We start from the raw sequence: 18,811 nt of genomic DNA on the forward strand, positions 1-18,811 counted from the left end.
TGAAAAGATTTAATTAATGTTTATAAATAACCTAAAGACAACAAAATTACCACCTATAAAAAATTATAGCATTGGTTTTTCACGCACTAGTATAATGTTCAGTTCACTGAATAAAGGTAGTTGTTGAGTATAATGCCACCTTATACATAAATAGAATTAAACAGTTTTGCAAGATTTCACATAAGTAAAAGTTAAACTAATGATTAGTAATTTTAACTAAATATAACATATTTATAATAATGATGATAATGTAAGGAAGAGGCAACAAATTTAGAAGTGACAAAGCATTATTTCATTCAGTGTCTAATTTTGTCTTCAAGGAATAGCTATGACAATGAGTGACTCAGAAGACACATGGAATCTAATTAATACTGAGTTAAGTTATTGATAATGTGCAATTGGTACTGGCTGAATATGTACATGATTTATTTTATAATAGAAACATTAAAAGTCATATGTTAAAAAAAAAAGCAAAATTCAAGCATTCCTATCAACTAAACATTACTCAAGAAATCTTGATATCTACTAAATTTTAAAAACATATTTAAAAAGATACTTAACGCAGAACAAATAAGCCCTAACAAAAATTCAGTCTAGAATAATAACTCAATATATGCATTTATTCTTTATATAAAATTCTTATGAACTTATAGTATTTAATAATGATGATATACAACTTTAGAATACTCATACACTTTTATGTTTGGGAAATCTATTCACCAAACTTAAACACAGAAACCTTAACTACAAAAATAGGTCACAAAAAGGAAATTCATAGCAAATAAACACAAGTAGGAAAAAATTGAAATACCTTAATTATATAGAATGGTATTCAGTGAAATATGACAAATTTTTTTAAAATGTGAATAGTATTCAGAAATATGAAAAAGACTTGGGAAACTGGAAAAATTAAGAAACAAAATTATGTACATACAATAACAATGTAAAAAATGAACATATAGTAAAAAAAAGTAAAGCTTTCTTATTCCAGCATAATGGCAATGAAGGTATTCCAGGAGTTTTCATCATTACAGAACAACTATATCCATTGCTGGGCTTACAAAAAGGAATCCCTAGTTTCTAGGAATCCCTAGCAGCATCACCTTCCAAAAATATAATCTGAGGTCCACTTGGGAGTTGTGGCCCATGACAGAAGTGGAGTGACTCTACATTTTAATACTAACAGTCAAGTCATTGAGACAGATCCTGCCGTTGGGCCTTGAGAAGATGGAATCACTGGGTCAGAAACTCAAATTAAGATCCAGTAACATGTTGGGCTTCCCTGGTGGTCCAGTGGTTAAGACTCCACACTTCCAGTGCAGAGGCCATGGGTTCAATTCCTGGTTAGGGAACTAAGATCCCACCTGCCATGTAATGTGGCCAAAAAAAAAGGTAATAGAAACTCATAGTTAAAGACCACCCGAGAAAAAAAAACCCACAGGAAAGAACAAACTAAATAAACAAAGACCACCAGGCATAGGAGGAGGCAAATAAACTTCTATATTTATAAAAATTGGGGGAGTAAGGATTCAGGAAAACAAGCAAACAAGATAAGAAAGGAATATAAAGAAACATAAAAAGAAAAACAACAAGTGGAAATCAATATCAAGGTAAAGAAACAAGTCCAAATGTATCAATAATCACAACAACCATTAAGTAGACTAACTGGCAATTAAAGATTTTACTGACAGGATTAAAAAAAAATCAGCTATATGATGATTACAAAATAAATACGTAAAACAAAAACATGCAAAAGTAGAAAATGAAAGGATGAAGAAAGATAACCCAGGCAAATATTAACTTGGGTCTAGGTTTAAAAATTATGAATTCAGGGAATTTGAACAATGACAATACACTAGATAACATTAAGAAAGTTTCATAATAGTAAGACAAATACCATATGATAGCACTTCTATGTGGAATCTAAAATATGACATAAGTGAACCTATCCAAGAAACAAAATCAGAGACACAGAGATTGGTAGTTCCCAGGGGAGAGGGGGCTGGCGGAAGGGAGGCTGGGGTTAGCAGTTTCAAGCTTTTATATATAGAACAGATAAACAAGGTCCTGCTGTATAGTACAGAGAACTGTATTCAATTCCTATGATAACCCACAATGGAAAAGAAGATATTTTTTAAAAAGAATGTAAAAATAAAAGTTTCATAATGGTCTGTGGTTATACTCATTAAAAAAAAAGCATAGAGCTGAATACTGGAAATATTGTGGGTGAAATATAATAAAGTGAATTTGCTTTAAAAAAATTTAGGGGGTAAAAGGTGAAGAGAGTAAGGAATGGGAATAGATGAAACAAGATGTCATCAGGTGACCACTATGAAGTTAGATGGGTACATGGTGGTTCATTATACTACTGCCAGTTTTTTAATATGTTTGAAATTTTCCAATTTTAAGTAAAAACAAATGAATAAAATAACAAACTCAAAGGATGAAACTAAAGCAGGTAGTTAAGGGAAAAAAAACCCAAAGGCCAAAAATTAATGAGGTAAGCACACAATTGAAGAATAAACCCAAGAGAAAAGAGATAATTAATGCATGAACAAGAATCTATGAAACGGAAAATAAAGGTAGACTAGATAAGAGAAAGAAAGCCAAAACTGATTCTTTATAAAATCAGATAACCGATAAAAGAAATTAAAAAACAACAGAACTACAGATAGAGCAGATGTGAAAAAAATATGAAGAAATAAGGAAAACCTTTTGCCAAGAAAGTTGAAAACAAACACAAAACAGTCAAGTTCAAAATGGTAAAGAAAGGTATGAATTACCAAAAATTACTCACAGAGACAGAAAACCTAAATGGTCGTATAACCTACATGGTCATATAACCATTCAAGAAATTAAACCAGTATTTAAAAATCATCTCACAATAAAAACTTTCAAGAAACAGATAATTCTAATAATTTTATACAAATTGTTCCTGAGGATAGAAATGAGGAAATACTCTTCAACTCATTCTATGAGACCTATGTAACCATGACACCCAAACCACACAAGGATGTTCAAGAAGAGAAAACTGCAAACTAATCTCACACCTCACTCATAAACATAGATGTAAAACTTCTAAAAACAATTAGTGGATGGAACCCAATAGGATATAAAAAGATCACTGCATCATAACCAATTTGGGCTGACATTAGAACATCTATTAAAGCCATTCATCAAATTAATAGATTAAATGAAAAAACTTATCATATCAGTAAATGCAGAAAAGAGTGTCTGATAAGATTCAACACCAGTTCAGATAAAAATTCTTACCATACTACCTCAACCTGATAAATAGTACATTAGGCTAAATAAATACTAGAAACATGTCCTTTAAAATTCAGTAATGAGCCAAAACGCCAACTATCACCACTTTTATTCACTGATGCACTGTAGATCCTTAGCTAGTACAGCAAGATAAACATAAATAGACAAATAATGATTTGAACTGAAGTGAGAAAAATGATGTTATTTGCACAGGATGTGATGGTCCACACAGGAAATCCAAAGCACTTACATGGTAACTGGCTATAATACCAACAAGTAGAATGGCTAGCTATAAAATCATATAAAAATTAAATCAAGCAATAAACTGAAAACGTAATGTTTCTAAAAGACACAACAAAGCTTATAAGGTGTCTATAAATATATCTAACAAAAAATGTCGAAGCTCTGTATGCAATTTCATTCAGACTTCCAACAAAGACTTTTGTACAACATCAAAAAATGATTCTAAAATGCATGTGGAATAGCAAGATATCTACAGTCCTTACATTACTCAAAGAAAAGAAACATACGGTCAAGGGACTTGTCCTACCAAATGTAAGGACTTATTATAAAACTGCACTCTATTATTGTTTTAAGAAGTGACACTACAGATCACTGGGGAAAGAAGAAATTATTTAATCAATGGTTATCCTTAGAAAGGAAAAAAAGCAATTCTGTACAGATTAGGGGCTTAAATAATAAATGCTCAACTTTAAAATCGTTCCTACAACAAAATGAAAAACCCAAGATGTTGCCAAATGTAAAACATACCTGCATATGGAGCCATTCCTAATATAGTAGGCATCAAGCCTCTGTAAAATCCAAGGAAACCACCTTCCTTTTGCATGAAGAAAAATTAGAAGTAAAATTACATTGAGCTCATTATAATAAATGCAAAAGAACAAAAGCATACATTATAATGGATATATTATCCTGGACCCACACTAAAACACAGATATGTTTTCATAATTATTATTAATGTTAATAATTATAAGTAAAAGAAAAACTCCTTAGATAACATTAAAAATAATTGGCTAAGTATAAAAGGGCATGTTATAGACAAGAAAAGTAAAAATGAAATACCTTTGCATAAATCGTTTTGAATGCATGAATAATTCCTGTATAAGTGTGTTCCCCTTTCACCTGGAATGCTAGGCGTACTCTAACCATGTCAAGAGGGTAAGTACAGATAACTGCTGTCATACCTGAAAAGAAAGTAGAAACTTAAAATGTGTAAGAATCATTATATATATATATATATCTTTCCTATCATTAGTAATGTCTCAAATTATATAGTAATGATGAAAACCCAATGAAATCAAAGGTAATATTACTGACAGAATTATATAATATCATCAGCTAAAAACATCTTTTCAAATTCTTCCCACTGTGAAGCTAAAATGTTAGCACCAAAAGAGTACAGTGTTAGTGGATCATGAGTATTTTTAAAATTCTTTTTTTTTTTTTTCACCCCCTAAAAATTCTATTACTTGTCAGATAAGATATCAGAAAAGAAAAACTGACTATCTCTGTAGCAGTAGGCAGGACATTTGATGTTTTACTTATTTTTTCTAATCCTAAAATGGAGATATGCTTAACTTACCTAAAAAAATTCTTTTAAATATAAAATAAGGGCACTTTTTTTAAAAAAATTCAAAGCATAATCAGTATCTTCTTTTTAAAATTTAAGTAAGGGGAATTCCCTGGTGGTCCAGTGGTTAGGACTCCATGCTCTCACTGCCAAGGGCCTGGATTCGATCCCTGATCAGTGAACTAAGATACCCTGTGGCATGACAGAAAAAAAAAAACTGAAAAATATATAATATTTAGATAAATTTGTTACTGACTAAACATAATAAGGGGCTTCCCTGATAGCTCAGCTGGTAAAGAATCCGCCTGCAATGCGGGAGACCTGGGTTGAATCCCTGGGTTGGGAAGATCCCCTGGAGAAGGGAAAGGCTACTGCTGCTGCTCCCACTCCAGTATTCTGGCCTGGAGAATTCCATGGACCGTAGTCAGATACGACTGAGCGACTTTCACTTTAAACATAATAAAAATATAATGTCCAAAGTAATAGAAACAATTTGCTTTAGGGATAAAATCTCTTGTTAAGCTAATTTAGTTATTAAGTCCTAGATTTTTATCAACATATGATTTATAAAAAATTCCATAAACTAACAAGCTGAGTTTTTATTTTTTTTTTCTTTATTACAGTATAGTTGATGTATGAGTTACTTTTTAAATTAAAAATAGTCTTCTATTTTTGTAAAGCACCAAAGACTTGACCAAATCCACAGAGTTTCTGTATGACAGAGTAGAATTTGAGACTAAATTTTCTGGTTCATATCACAACATATATTGCCTTCCCTATAATTACATTTTCTCAAACATTTACTTAATACTTTCTAACATTTGAAATTTTTAGTTCAGAAATTCAAGCACTCAGGGCTTCCCTGGTGGCTTAGTGGTAAAGAAGCCGCCAGAATGCAGGAGCCACAGGTTTGATCCTGACCCAGGAAGATTCCCACATGCTATGAAGCAACGAAGCCTGTGCACCACAACCACTTACCCCAGGCTCTAGAGCCCACGCTCCATAACAAGAGAAGCCACCGCAGTGAGAAGCCCACCGCAACTAAAGAGTAGCCCCTATTCGCAGCAACTAGACAAAAACTCCTGCAGCAACAAAGACCCAGCACAGCCATAAATAAAATTATTTTTTAAAAAAGAAGAATTCCAGCAGTCCAGTTGTTGGAAATGTCAATCCTTCATTTCAGTCAATTTGATTTTAAGCTCTCCATTTGAGCTATTTGTTTTCAAGCTATTCATTTCCCAACTATATAACTTGTTTTTTTTTTATCTATTGGTATTCAAACTAGTCATGTCTGGCAGTCCAGGCAGTGACTTTTCTAAATGGCCTCTTTTAAGTCTGAGTCTAAACCAATACAGTGCAAATGTGATGTTCCTAAAACAAGGTTTGGCGGTAATACCATGTTTAATTCACAGCAAATATCTTATTATCCAGATATTTTAAAAACTACATATTTTGCAGCGTGGCTTAATTTTTTGCAGCTTGTGCTAAATATTTTGCAAGGGAAATTTTAACAAAATAAAATGAAGAGAGATTTTCTATAAACAAGTGTCATGTTTATTGAAATGGTTCATATTAAGGAGTTTAACAACTATAGAAAAGAATAATGACCATTTTTTAAGGCTTGATCATGGTGACACAATTTGGTTAAACATCAGATTTTGCTAGGATTTACTTATCCAAATCATCACTATTCATTTTATTTTTTAAACTTCTGTAAACTTTTACAACTCCTGTATTTTTTTTCTGCTTCCTATCTGGATCACTTTTGTCTTGCCTCTAGCATTTGCTCTCCCAGACTCCATTTATTTCTTCTTTCCTCTTACATGCCCCCAAGCCTTCTCATTGTCTTCCTACTGGCTTCAAGTGGCTGAACATGAAATAAATGGATTAACAAAGTGACCAAAATAGTAAACTCAGTAGAAAATGAGGTCATCCAGAAATTTGTAAAGGTAAAGGAGGCATTAGCTTAAAAGCTGTAACACTGTAAGTCAGGCTGAGGAACTGCCATAACATAACTATACCTCAGAGAATGGTAAAAACAATGCCTATGATTACTATAATACTCAACTGATGATCTAGTTTTACAATTTTTCAGCCAGTTGATTTCAGCATGTTTTTATATGGTGTGTTTCTTTTGAATTTGAGCAATTAATCAAATCTTCCTAAAGAAAAACAAAATCTTTTAACCAGGATGTTTAAAAATTACAAATTTTTTTTTGGGGGGGGAGTGTGCAGGGGTTGTTGTCTGATATTTCTAAAAGCAACTCAATGATTTAAATGTAATTTTAAACTTTAGAATTTAGCAAGAAAATTTTTAGTACTTTTGTACTCTGATAAATCTTGAAAATCCCTGAAGATTTTCAATATGTTTATTTATCCTTGAAATAAGTGGGAGGTGAGAACTAGTCTTCTGATAATCATATTTTACCCTTCACTCGAAGTATAAAATTATGAAGCCCTAAGACTGAGAGACCTCACTTTCACTTTTCACTTTCATGCATTGGAGAAGGAAATTGCAGTGTTCTTGCCTGGAGAATCCCAGGGATGGCGGAGCCTGGTAGGCTGCCGTCTATGGGGTCGCACAGAGTCGGACACGACTGAAGCGACTTAGCAGCAGCAGCAGCAGCAAGTAGAGAAAAGATTATGACATCCTACATTGTTCAAACAAAAATCAATACTGCACTGTAAAATAAGTTTGAGGTTATTCAACTAAGTTCTGATTCACTTCATGATGACTCTGTCAATGCTTTTTTAAAATACCACACTGGACTTCAGTGGTGGTCCAGTGGTTAAGACCATCCACCTCCACTGAAGGGGGTGAGGGATCCATCCCTGGTCAGGGATCTAAGACTCCGCCTGCCCTGGAACAGCCAAAATAATAATAATAAATTAAAATTAAAACATAATTGAGGGGCTTCCCTGGTGGCTCAGGGGTAAAGAATCCACCTGCCAATGCAAGAGACATGAGTTCAATCCCTGGTCCAGGAAGACTGCACACGCTGTGAAGCAACGAAGCCCATGCATGCACCACAGCTACCGAGCCCTCTTGCCCAATAGCCCAGGCTCCACAACAAGAGAAGCCACCACAGTGAGAAGCCTGCACACCACAACCAGAGAAAAGACTGCGGCAACAAAAGCCTAGCACAGCCAAAACTTTCTAAATAATTTATAACTGAAGATCCTTCAGTTTATTATTACTTTCCAGTATATAATGAAATTTTGATGTTAAGATGACTTTCATTTCAGAAAAATGAAGCTGAAAGCACCAAATGAACATGCTATTCCATCAATAATCAAGTGTCATGAAAAGAAAATAATACAAAGCAGAATTTAACTCATAATCCTACTTCATCTTTCCTACAACCCTGAAAGAAAGAGTTTGACCAGTCACTTATAAAATTTAAGAGACAAAAAATTTTTAAAGTGATGTTAGAAATGATAAATTATAAGATTTGAAAACTTTATTAAAATTTTCCTTCTGTAAAATGAGAGATAATCATAGCACTTTCTTCATAGTATTGTTCTTTGAACTACATGTCAAGTGCCCAAAGATTATCTGTGATCAGTACAAACAAAGTGTACAATACACTTTAACACTGTCATGCCAGTGTGAAATACCAGTTGACAGACAGCTGTTGCTCCAGCTCCCAAGATCTGCCCCCATCATGCCCGATAGTCCTCTCCCATAACCAGAACTCCCACCACCACCACATACCATTTCCTGATCCAGTCATGAAAAAGTTAATTGGAGGCTTTCAAAACCTGCCCTATTTTTTAGCATCTCTACAGTTGTTTTGCTGAACATTTTGAATACTATTCCTGGTTATTTTTTTCTACTTACTGATCTTGGGTCAGCCTATCAGAAGTAAAAAAGAACTAAGTAAACATTGGATAAGGCAAAACTATGGATAAGTAGGTCAGGTTGCACACTGTAAATCTAGGTCCAAAAAAAATCAAAATTCTATAAACCTTGTGATCCACAAAAATTTAAGATTTTGATATATCAACTTCCCGTGGTCTTAATAATGGTACATTCTTACCTTAAAATACAATACAGTTATTTACAAAAATAAGAAAGATCTATGTACTGATACAGGAAAGAGTCTTGAGATAATTGTAAAAGAAAAGTTCTAATCCTATAGAATAGTATTTGAAAAAAGCATAACATAAGAAACTGCTATTAATAATATGACTGCTTCCAGGGAGTGGAACTATTTTCATTGTATAGGAATATGTATTACTATAGCCATTATAATTTTAAAAAATTTTTTGAAAGAAAAAAATACACATTTCCAAAAGTAGATCTGTCAAAGGGAACATATGTTTCACATAGTTTTAAGTGCAGACTACTCCTTACCATCTCCTACTGTAAAAGCCTCTGAGTTGGGGTATAAATGATTTCTTGCATAATTGAGCATAGGAAGATAACAAATGTGTGCTATGCGATCAATGACATACATACCACCTAAAGCAAATTAACTATTTAAATAGGAAATTAATTTGCAGAAATAAAATATACCCACTCCTTACCTGCCATGGATCCAGCCATTAATCTGTGCACATGACCAGAAACTCCCAGTTTTGTAGTAATTAGCTAGAAACCAAAAACAACAAATTAAATGACATATTTCTTAAATGCTGCCAACTTCACTGTTTAATGATAAAGACTGTTTTCAAAAGGGTTTTAGAACTAGCTTTTTTTTAAGAAAAAAAAAAAAAAGGAAATTAGTACTGAATGTGAGTGAAATGAGCACAATTATATAAAGCTGAGCAGTGTTACATCACATCAAAAGGAGGTCAGCTATTTCCTCTGTCGCAACCTCTGTCGCAAAAGAGTCGGACACGACTTAGCGACTAAACAACAATTTCCTCTGTAGCATCTGCTCTGATTATGCACTTTTACAGAAACAATATTGCCAAATATACTATACTACACACTGATGACCACAAATACTTAAAGTGTGAATGGCATTAGTAGGAATAAAATGTAAATGAAGCATTTATGGAGGTCTTGATACAATAGCACTGTCTGTCTGACTAGGTTAGAATGTTGTTCCCAGTCTCTACTGCTTACTTTTCATTTTAAGATACTCTGTGATGTAATGCATTTAATCCCTTTCTACACTAAGATGTTTGAGAGGATAAACTTTCAGTCAGGCAGAGAAGAGAAACTTAGTAGATGGGGAAAGGTGTTAACTTCTAATGTCACTTAAAAACAGACTTTCACAATATGGTTTCACTATTTTATTTATTAGGAAAATCCAAAGTCTCAATTATTCCTCTCCTACAACTGAGAAACAAAAAGCACATCAAAAAGCTATTGATATTTTATGGATTTACTATTATCCACTTGGCTCTTCTTCATAAGTCTGAACACAAACAATCTAGTCAAAAATGACTAACAATTCTGGAACAGATAACTCCAAACTCAAGTTATACTTAAAAGTTTAAATGATCAGAAGTCTTATTCCTTCAAAAAGGCATTACTTTACCCATTCATCCAAAGTAACGGTAAAGGCCAAAGCAAATGCCTTGACAACTAAGTATGATATTCAAAGATATAAAAGAGGAAAAAAAAAAGATAAAAGTTCAAGTACCGTTTTATATTGCTCAAATGCCATAAACTGGATTGCACCATAGGGAAAAATTCGAATCATCATTGCACCATTCCCTTTATACAATCCAAGGTATCCCTCCTTTTTGGGAACAGCACGCAATGTAGAAAATACTCCTATTTTCAGAAAGATTTTTAGAAGAGAAATACTATTACAACAGAGAAAACTACCTAAATCCAAATTTTCATGACAATCACAGATAAAAATTACTATGCTATCATTCATGATATACTTTTGCTTGACGAATTACATGAATAGTAATTTCTATATAACACTTAAAGCTACTTAAAATACATCATATGTCCAAATAACACAAACATTCCTCATGTAAACATGTCCAACATGACTGAGTGACTAGCACAGCATGTAAACATGTAAAACATAGCAAGAACAGCTACAAGTTTTGGTAAACTGTTAATTAAATCTAAAATAACCAAAAAAATTAATAGAAATTATATTCAAAGTCCAGATATTGCAATGCAGATGACTAGGTATCTAGAAGGATGAAGACGGTTTCCTAGACTGACCCAGATACATATGTGGTTTGTTCAAGCAGGAAACTGCTAATAAAAGAAACAAAAAACCTACAAATTAAAAACTATTTACACAAGTGCACAGCACCACCTATGATATATTCTTACCATAAATAAAAAATGAACCTATATCCAATCAAAGTCTAGATTTAACTATCACTTTACAGAAAATAAGGGTGATACAAGAAGACACTAAATAATATGGGACACTGGTGGTCCAGTGGTTAGTTAACTCATTAGTTAATTAATTAATTTTTAAAAATAACATGGGACATAATAACCAAATTCAGACCATGGAGATTCTATAGGATAAATAACCCAGTTTTCTTTCCCCATATATAAACAGGAAAAAAGTAAAGAAGTATAGGAAAATGTTATAGGCCACAAGCAATATATCAACCAATTCTAACACTGTAACATATGATGTCATATGAATCCTGATTAAACACACAAACTGTAAAAACAAAAAGAAAGTTGACAAGACTTTCATGGAAATCTGAACATTTAATGAATATTATATGTTAATAAGGGCTTCCCTGGTGGCTCAGAGGTTAAAGCATCTGCCTGTAATTATTATTATCATTATTTTGGGGGTGGTCTTTCTAGTCTAGAGATGTATGCTGAGGCAATTATAAATGGAATAATATCTGGAGCTTAACTTAAAATACGCCAGTGGGGAGAGGGAATGGTATAAGAAATGGAATTGACCATATGTTGCTAATTGTTGAAGCACAGTAATGGAAACCTGGGTCTCATTATATCATTCTCTCTACTTCTGCATGCTTGAAAGTTTCCATAATAAAAAGTGAAAAAAAAAGCTAAATTCAGGGCAAATTTTTATTAATAGTATACTTCAATTAGTACAGATAAAAGACTAACTTCTGGTCTGACATATTGATGTTTATTATTCCAATAATACCAATCATTAATCCTGTTTGTAGTACAGACTTCTACATTCCATTATTAAACTATTTAAATTATATCATTAAACTATTTAAGTTCAAATTTCTTTCCAAATTTTCCAAACAAAAATTTTATCAAATATGAAGGTAAATTTCAAAGTTTAGAATTCAAGAAACCTTTTGATCTCTTCCCAGAAATTAAAACTGGTAGGTACTTATTAATGTCCAAGAAAAGATAAACTCTAAAGCATTTTTAATAAACAGATATCTAAGTGGACTAATTATTTAAAATAATTCTATTTATATATATAAACATATATAGATATAATACATAAAGTTCTTCCAAAATATATGAATAATAAAACTAAATATATTCAGACACCACCCCTAAGATCTATCAAAAACACCTTCCTGCTGGAAGAGAAGACTAACATTAAGCTCAGTTTAAGATACTCAAATGTGTTTTTAACAATTTAGGGGTAATTAAATTTAGAACAATGGCCACGGAGCAGGAACAGGAAGCATAGATCAAGTTTCAACTGTACTGATAATGATTATTTCTGAAGTTCTGTGTGGCTCCAAATATGTTTATTAAATTATTCTCTAAGACTCTTTGTTACAAATATTTAAAGAGAAATAATTAGTAGAAGTGAAATAGAGTACTTTCAAAAAAAGGAAATCAGGAGACAAAGAGCAAGGGAGGGTGGCTGGGGAGGACACAAGAAAAGCACAATGAACAGAAAACACAAATCTATAATTGAAAAAGAAATCTAAATTATATAAATTCTTTTGTTAAAAGCCAAAGACTCTCAAATTCTGTTAAAAGGCCAAGTCTAGCTATATGCTTTTCACAAAAATCTCACCTAGGGAAAAAAAAACAAACACTGGATGTTGAATGTTTTCAAATGGTATTTAAATATCCCTTGAGATAATTACACTGTTTTTTCTCCTGCAACATATACTCTGTACTATTATTACTTTGGGAAATTGAGATTTTTCTTTATGGTATAACACTGAACGAATTTTTGCATGTGTTATAAGCATATTTGGAAAGAATATATATTCTCTGTACGGTGCAAAGTCTTCTGTGTCTATGTTATATCAAGCTTGTGTGTTATTTAGATCCTTTTCTATATCCTTCTTATTTTTATCAAGCTAGAATTGCAAGGAACATTTAATAAAATATAAGCATATGATTGTGTATATACACATAACCTCTGAAGGGAAATGGAAGAAAATTATAAAAATGCTTAATTCTAATGAAGAGATAAAGAGGGAGAAAGGTATTTGCTTTTATGCTTTATGAATTATCAACTTGTGAAAATATTGTACATTCAAAAAATAAAAATAAAACATAAAGACAGCAAAATTAAGAGGATTTTTAAATAAGCCTATTATGATTCAAATCCCTATTTTTATATCACATTGGTTATAAAAAATTAAATGGAGGTCAAAGATTTTCAATATATTACAGGAAAAAAATTCCTTACACTCACTGCAAATTGGGGAAGAAGAAATTCTAATTATAACTCTTGTTTTTCATTTGGTCAGAATAATTTTGATTCAAAGTAAAAAAGTTTTTGATGCCTTGGAAGTAATGTTATACACTTTTTAAAAGAAGCTAAAGTGGAAGTCTTATTCAATAGCATATCTTTTTCATCTTTGTGAAATATCATGTTTGCTTTTAAATTTAAGCAAAGCTTAAAAACTACCTTATGCATGTAAAAAGGGAGGCATCTAGAATAAAATGCCCAACAACATTTTTCAAATAAATTAAAAAGCCATTAATACTTTTTTTGGGGGGGGTTGTATATTTCAAAGATACATGAAAGTACACCAATATGTTCATTGCTGCATTCCAGGAATTCTATTTCAAATTCTGAATGCCTTGTAGGGTACACTGCAACCCATGGCATGCAGCCCTGTAGAGCGTGAAATCTAATGTGAATATGTAACCTAATGATTACAAATCCGGAAACAAAACAACATACATCAGCATGGGGAGAAGTTTAAAGGAATAAAACAATACTGCTCAGACATTCATACGTTGGGTCATTGTTAAACACCACCAGATACTGAGTAATATAACTCCTTTCATCCTCAATTTAGACAACAAAAGAAAATCATTTCCTTCCTTTCCAGTTTTATATATAGTCTCTCAACAATTTCAAATATCTGATTCTTTCTATACCTGAGTGAGCAGTAGGACACAGAGATATTAGCAATTTTTTTCTTTCAATTTAAAGAGCAGATTTACTTACTGACAATAAAATGAGCCACAATAAATAAAAATAAAATCACATTTTAAAAACCCAATTGTTAAAATAACTGAATTATTCACTCTGTTAAACATCCTTCTTATAAAATGATGGATAGATTATGCAGAGTATACATCACTGAAGCATAAAACTGTAAAAGCAAATGAGTGTTATGAGTTAGTTGCCTTGACCTAACTTTTTTCTTGGTGTCTGTCCACATTAATTTTTTTTTGTTTTAAATCTTTTGCTCTCTAAAAGTTAATATATGTTCAATATGTATTACAAATAAGCTTAGAGGAAAAAAATTACCTATAATCTCACCATTGAAAATTAAGCACTTAATGTTCATATTTCTCCTTCTAGCATTTTCTCTAAACAGATATTTACTTAGATAAAATGCAATGTCATTAAATCATTTGCAATATTTTTTTCATTTAACTGTTACTAACATCCTTCCTAGTCAGTTAATATTTTTATAATTTTTATAATTGCAAAAGAGTCTATAATATGGACTTATTTATTTAAATAATACTTATTATTTAACTTAACCAATTCTCTATTATTAAACATTTTGGTTGGCTCTTATTTTTTAAACCAACAGAAATAATACTTTGATTCTTGTATATACCTCTTTGAGCATATTTCTGATTACTTTCTTAAAACAACTTCCTAGAACTAGAATTGCAAAGCCAAAGAGGACCTGTCTTTTCAAGACTTTGATGCATATTAACAAAATGCCCTCCAAAAAGAGCTATAAAAAATCCTTATTTCCACCAATGATATGTTATTAGAGTGTCCAAGTTAATTATAATAGCTGATTTTTATGTCTGTAAGGAACAACTAAGGACTTGATATTTCTTTAACAATGCAAGTTTATCAGTAGATACTAACTGCACTGGATTCTGTTTGTCCTAAGGTATCTACAACACACACTTAAGCGTTTAAAGGAACAACCTAATATGTATCACTAACTGTACTTTTTTTTTTTAATCAAGCTAAGCTGTTATGTGTGTGTGTTAAGGACGTGATTTGTTAATCTCAATAAACAAATATGTAGTATTTACTTCAATGATTCAAAGATTTTAGTTCAGAGTACATTAGTACCCTAAAATGATAACTACATAACCACTATCGCAAATGAAAATATTAAAATGGTAACAGCTACATCTTCTGTAAATTTGCCTCCAAACTTGAACTCCCTTTTGTGTCCTCTTTCCACTATAGTTCACAACTAGAAACCAAGCCAGCAAATGGATAACATTTTCATTTTTTATCTTCAGCATCTGTCAACTCACCCAAATGTCTGTAATGGTGGTTGTGAGCTTGTAACAAAACCTTTACTCGATCCAAGGGAGCAACTGTTGTTTTGGCACAGCATCCAGCAATACCTACAAAATTTGAAAAGATCAGGAAGACATGGCATACCATTTCTTTCCAAATAGAAATCATGATTAAATTTATTTGGCTAATAAACAAATAATAAATAAATTTGGCTAATAAATAAAAAATAAATAAATTCAGACACAACTGAACTGATGCGAAGAACTGACTCATTGAAGAGTCTGATGCTGGGAAAGATTGAAGGCTGGAGAAGGGGAAGACAGAGGATGAGATGGTTGGATGGGATCACCGACTCAATGGACATGAGTTTGTGTAAACTCTGGGAGATGGTGATGGACAGGGAAGCCTGGCGTGCTGCAGTCCACAGGGTTGCAAAGAGTCAGACACGACTAAGCAAGTGAACTGAACTGATTCAGCTAGCAAACTCTCTAATCTCTTATTTGATCTCCACAAATAGAACTGCCCAGAAGCAGAGACATGAAGACAATTGGCTCCCATTCTCTATAACTTAATAATTGAGCATGTCAGGCTTGAAAATAAGTTTAAAGAGTGTAAATCTGCCCCCTAATTGCTGATGAACACTGGAATCTTGCTAAATGTGGTGATGGGACAGACACTTGGAGGTATTTACACAGCTACAAGACTCTGAAACATCTTCTGGATGACTTCTCATAGAAATAACCAAATTTTACCCATAAAATTCAGTTATTCATTTACAGCACAAAAAGTTTATTCTTACAAGTTACCCAGATTATAGTACTTTTGTTACAGAAGGCTGAACAGACTGAGACATTTTTGTGAAGTACCTTACATGTAATAACCACTCAACCAAATGAGTTATTACTATTATAAAAAGGTAGACAAAAAAGTCCTTGGTGTCTTTTCTATGATTATGTTCAGCTCTTCATCATTGCATATTTGTTAAGAAAGATGCAAGAGTACCGGAACTTTGTGGGTCCCTTCTCTACTACATTCAGTCATCCAGCAATTATGTATTTTGTCCCCACCACATGCCACTGTGCAGACATGTTGATGAGAGTAAAGTACATACACGGGCTTTAACATAAATCAGAATCCAGTTAGGCCCTACTAGCTTGGCATGCTTCTAAGGTGATAATATATAAAGACTTTTTGCTGTATACAGTTTGTGTTCCCTGAAATTCCAAATCGGGAAAGGAATACATCCAGGCTGTATATTGTCACCCTGCTTATTTCACTTATATGCAGAGTACATCATGCAAAATGCCAGGCTGGATGAAGAACAAGCTGGAATCAAGATTGTCAGGGGAAATATCAATAACCTCAGATATGCAGATGACACTACCCTTATGGCAGAAAGTGAAGAAGAACTAAAGAGCCTTTGATGAAAGTGAAAGAGGAAAGTGAAAAAGTTAGCTTAAAACTCAACATTCAGAAAAATAAGATCATGGCATCCAGCCCCATCACTTCATGGCAAATAGATGGGGAAACAATGGAAACAGTGAGAGTCTTTGTTTTGGGGAGCTCCAAAATCACTGCAGATGGTGACTGCAGCCATGAAATTAAAAGATGCTTGCTCCTTGGAAGAAAAGTTATGACCAACCTAGACAGCATATTGAAAAGCAGAGACATTACTTTGGCAACAAAGTCCGTCTAGTCAAGGCTATGGTTTTTCAAGTTGTCATGTATGGATGTGAGAGTTGGACTATAAAGCAAGCTGAGTGCCAAAGAAGTGATGCTTTCAAACTGTGGTGTTGGAGAAGACTCTTGAGAGTCCCTGGGACTGCAAGGAAATCCAACCAGTCAATCCTAAAGGAAGCCAGTCCTGAACGTTCATTGGAAGGACTGACGCTGAAGCTGAAACTCCAATACTTTGGCCACCTGATGCGAAGAGCTGACTCATTTGAAAAGATCCTGATGCGGGGAAAGATTGAGGGTGGGAGGAGAAGGGGACGACAGAGGATGAGATGGTTGGATGGCATCACAGACACAATGAACATGAGTTTGAGTAGGTTCTGGGAGTTGATGATGGACAGGGAAGCCTGGTCTGCTGCAGTCCATGGGGTCACAAAGAGTCAGACATGAATGAGTGACTAAACTGAATTGAAAATTTGTATGTTGAAAACTAATTCCTAGTGATGGTATTTAGAGGTGGGAGGTGGTATTAGAGGAGGTAATTAGGACACTCATGAATGGAACTAATCCTCTTATAACAGAGGCCCCTGAGAGACTTCCTTGGTGGTCCAGTGGTTAAGGCTCTGTACTCCCGCTGAGAGAAGCAGAGGTTCCATCCCAGGTCAGGGAACTAGGATCCCACAGGCACCATCCCCCACAAAAAGGGGCCTCAGAGATATCGTTGGCTCATTGCACCGTGTAAAAGCACAGTGAGAAGTTGACAGCTATGATGAAGCAGGGTCTCCCCAGATAGCTGCTGGCACCATGACCTTGGACTTCCTGGTTTCAAGAACTTGGAGAAAGAAGTTTATTCTTATGAGTTTCCCAGATTATTGTATATTTGTTATAGAAGCCTGAACAGACTAAAGACACTTTTGTGAAGTACCTTATATGTAGCAAGAACTCAACCAAATGAGTTTTTACTATTATAAAAAGGTGGACAAAAAAAGTCCTTGGTGTCTTTTCTATGATTATGTTCTTCATCACATATTTATTAAGAAAGATAAAAGAGTACTGGAATTTCGTGGTTCACTTCACTACTACATCCCCAGAGACTAGTTCAGGGGCTGGCATTCAACAGGTACTCAATACCTATTTACTCAATGAATGAATGAATCTTACTTACTTTACAAAATTTTTTTAAATGTAAGACAAAATCATTTAAAATCCACACACATTTACTTAACAGCTCAGCATGTAACTGGTACTAAAATCCATATTCTGAGATATCCAGAAATAAGTTGCCTATTTGTACTCAAATATTAAATCCACATGTAAGCTTCTATATCAAGCTTCTCTTATCTGAACTAATGGAAATAACAGTCATGGTCACTCAAAATTGAGGATAAACTAAAAATAATTTGCATTGGGGTATATTTGGTTTCAGAATAGTTTGTTATTTTCCCAGTCATTATGAATTAACCATATAAAAATTATTTAGAATCTGCTGAATAAGTAGTTTCTTTTATAATATCTTGCTCATCATATTACTTTATGGCTCGATTAATCATTACAAAAGTCCACTGAGTTAGGTCAAGTAGCCTTTATCTTCATTTTAAGCAACTAAACTTGAGATATTTGCCAAAGACCATTGCTAATCATCAGCAAAAATACAAGTATGCTTTCCTTTGTACGAGTTACTAAGTTAAGA

The 18,811-nt window shown here is 33.2% G+C and overlaps 1 protein-coding gene across 6 annotated transcripts in view; it reads right to left on the reverse strand.

The window, feature by feature from the left end:
- Positions 1-18,811, reverse strand: part of SLC25A16 (solute carrier family 25 member 16) — a 30,877-nt gene that overhangs the window by 7,285 nt on the left and 4,781 nt on the right. For 4 of the 6 annotated variants that reach the window (XM_055591245.1, XM_055591273.1, XM_055591228.1 and 1 more), the window contains exons 2-6: positions 15,462-15,554; positions 10,456-10,589; positions 9,389-9,452; positions 4,351-4,472; positions 4,039-4,105 (exon numbers count right to left, since the gene is read on the reverse strand). In XM_055591245.1, the coding sequence (XP_055447220.1) occupies positions 4,039-4,105; positions 4,351-4,472; positions 9,389-9,452; positions 10,456-10,518 (316 nt within the window). In that variant the 5' untranslated portion in view covers positions 10,519-10,589; positions 15,462-15,554. The remainder of the gene's footprint in view (positions 1-4,038; positions 4,106-4,350; positions 4,473-9,388; positions 9,453-10,455; positions 10,590-15,461; positions 15,555-18,811) is intronic. The other 2 variants (XM_055591265.1, XM_055591256.1) reach the window with 1 other exon arrangement.

Source organism: Bubalus kerabau, chromosome 1 (assembly GCF_029407905.1).
Source record: "Bubalus kerabau isolate K-KA32 ecotype Philippines breed swamp buffalo chromosome 1, PCC_UOA_SB_1v2, whole genome shotgun sequence".
Lineage (NCBI taxonomy): Eukaryota > Metazoa > Chordata > Mammalia > Artiodactyla > Bovidae > Bubalus > Bubalus kerabau.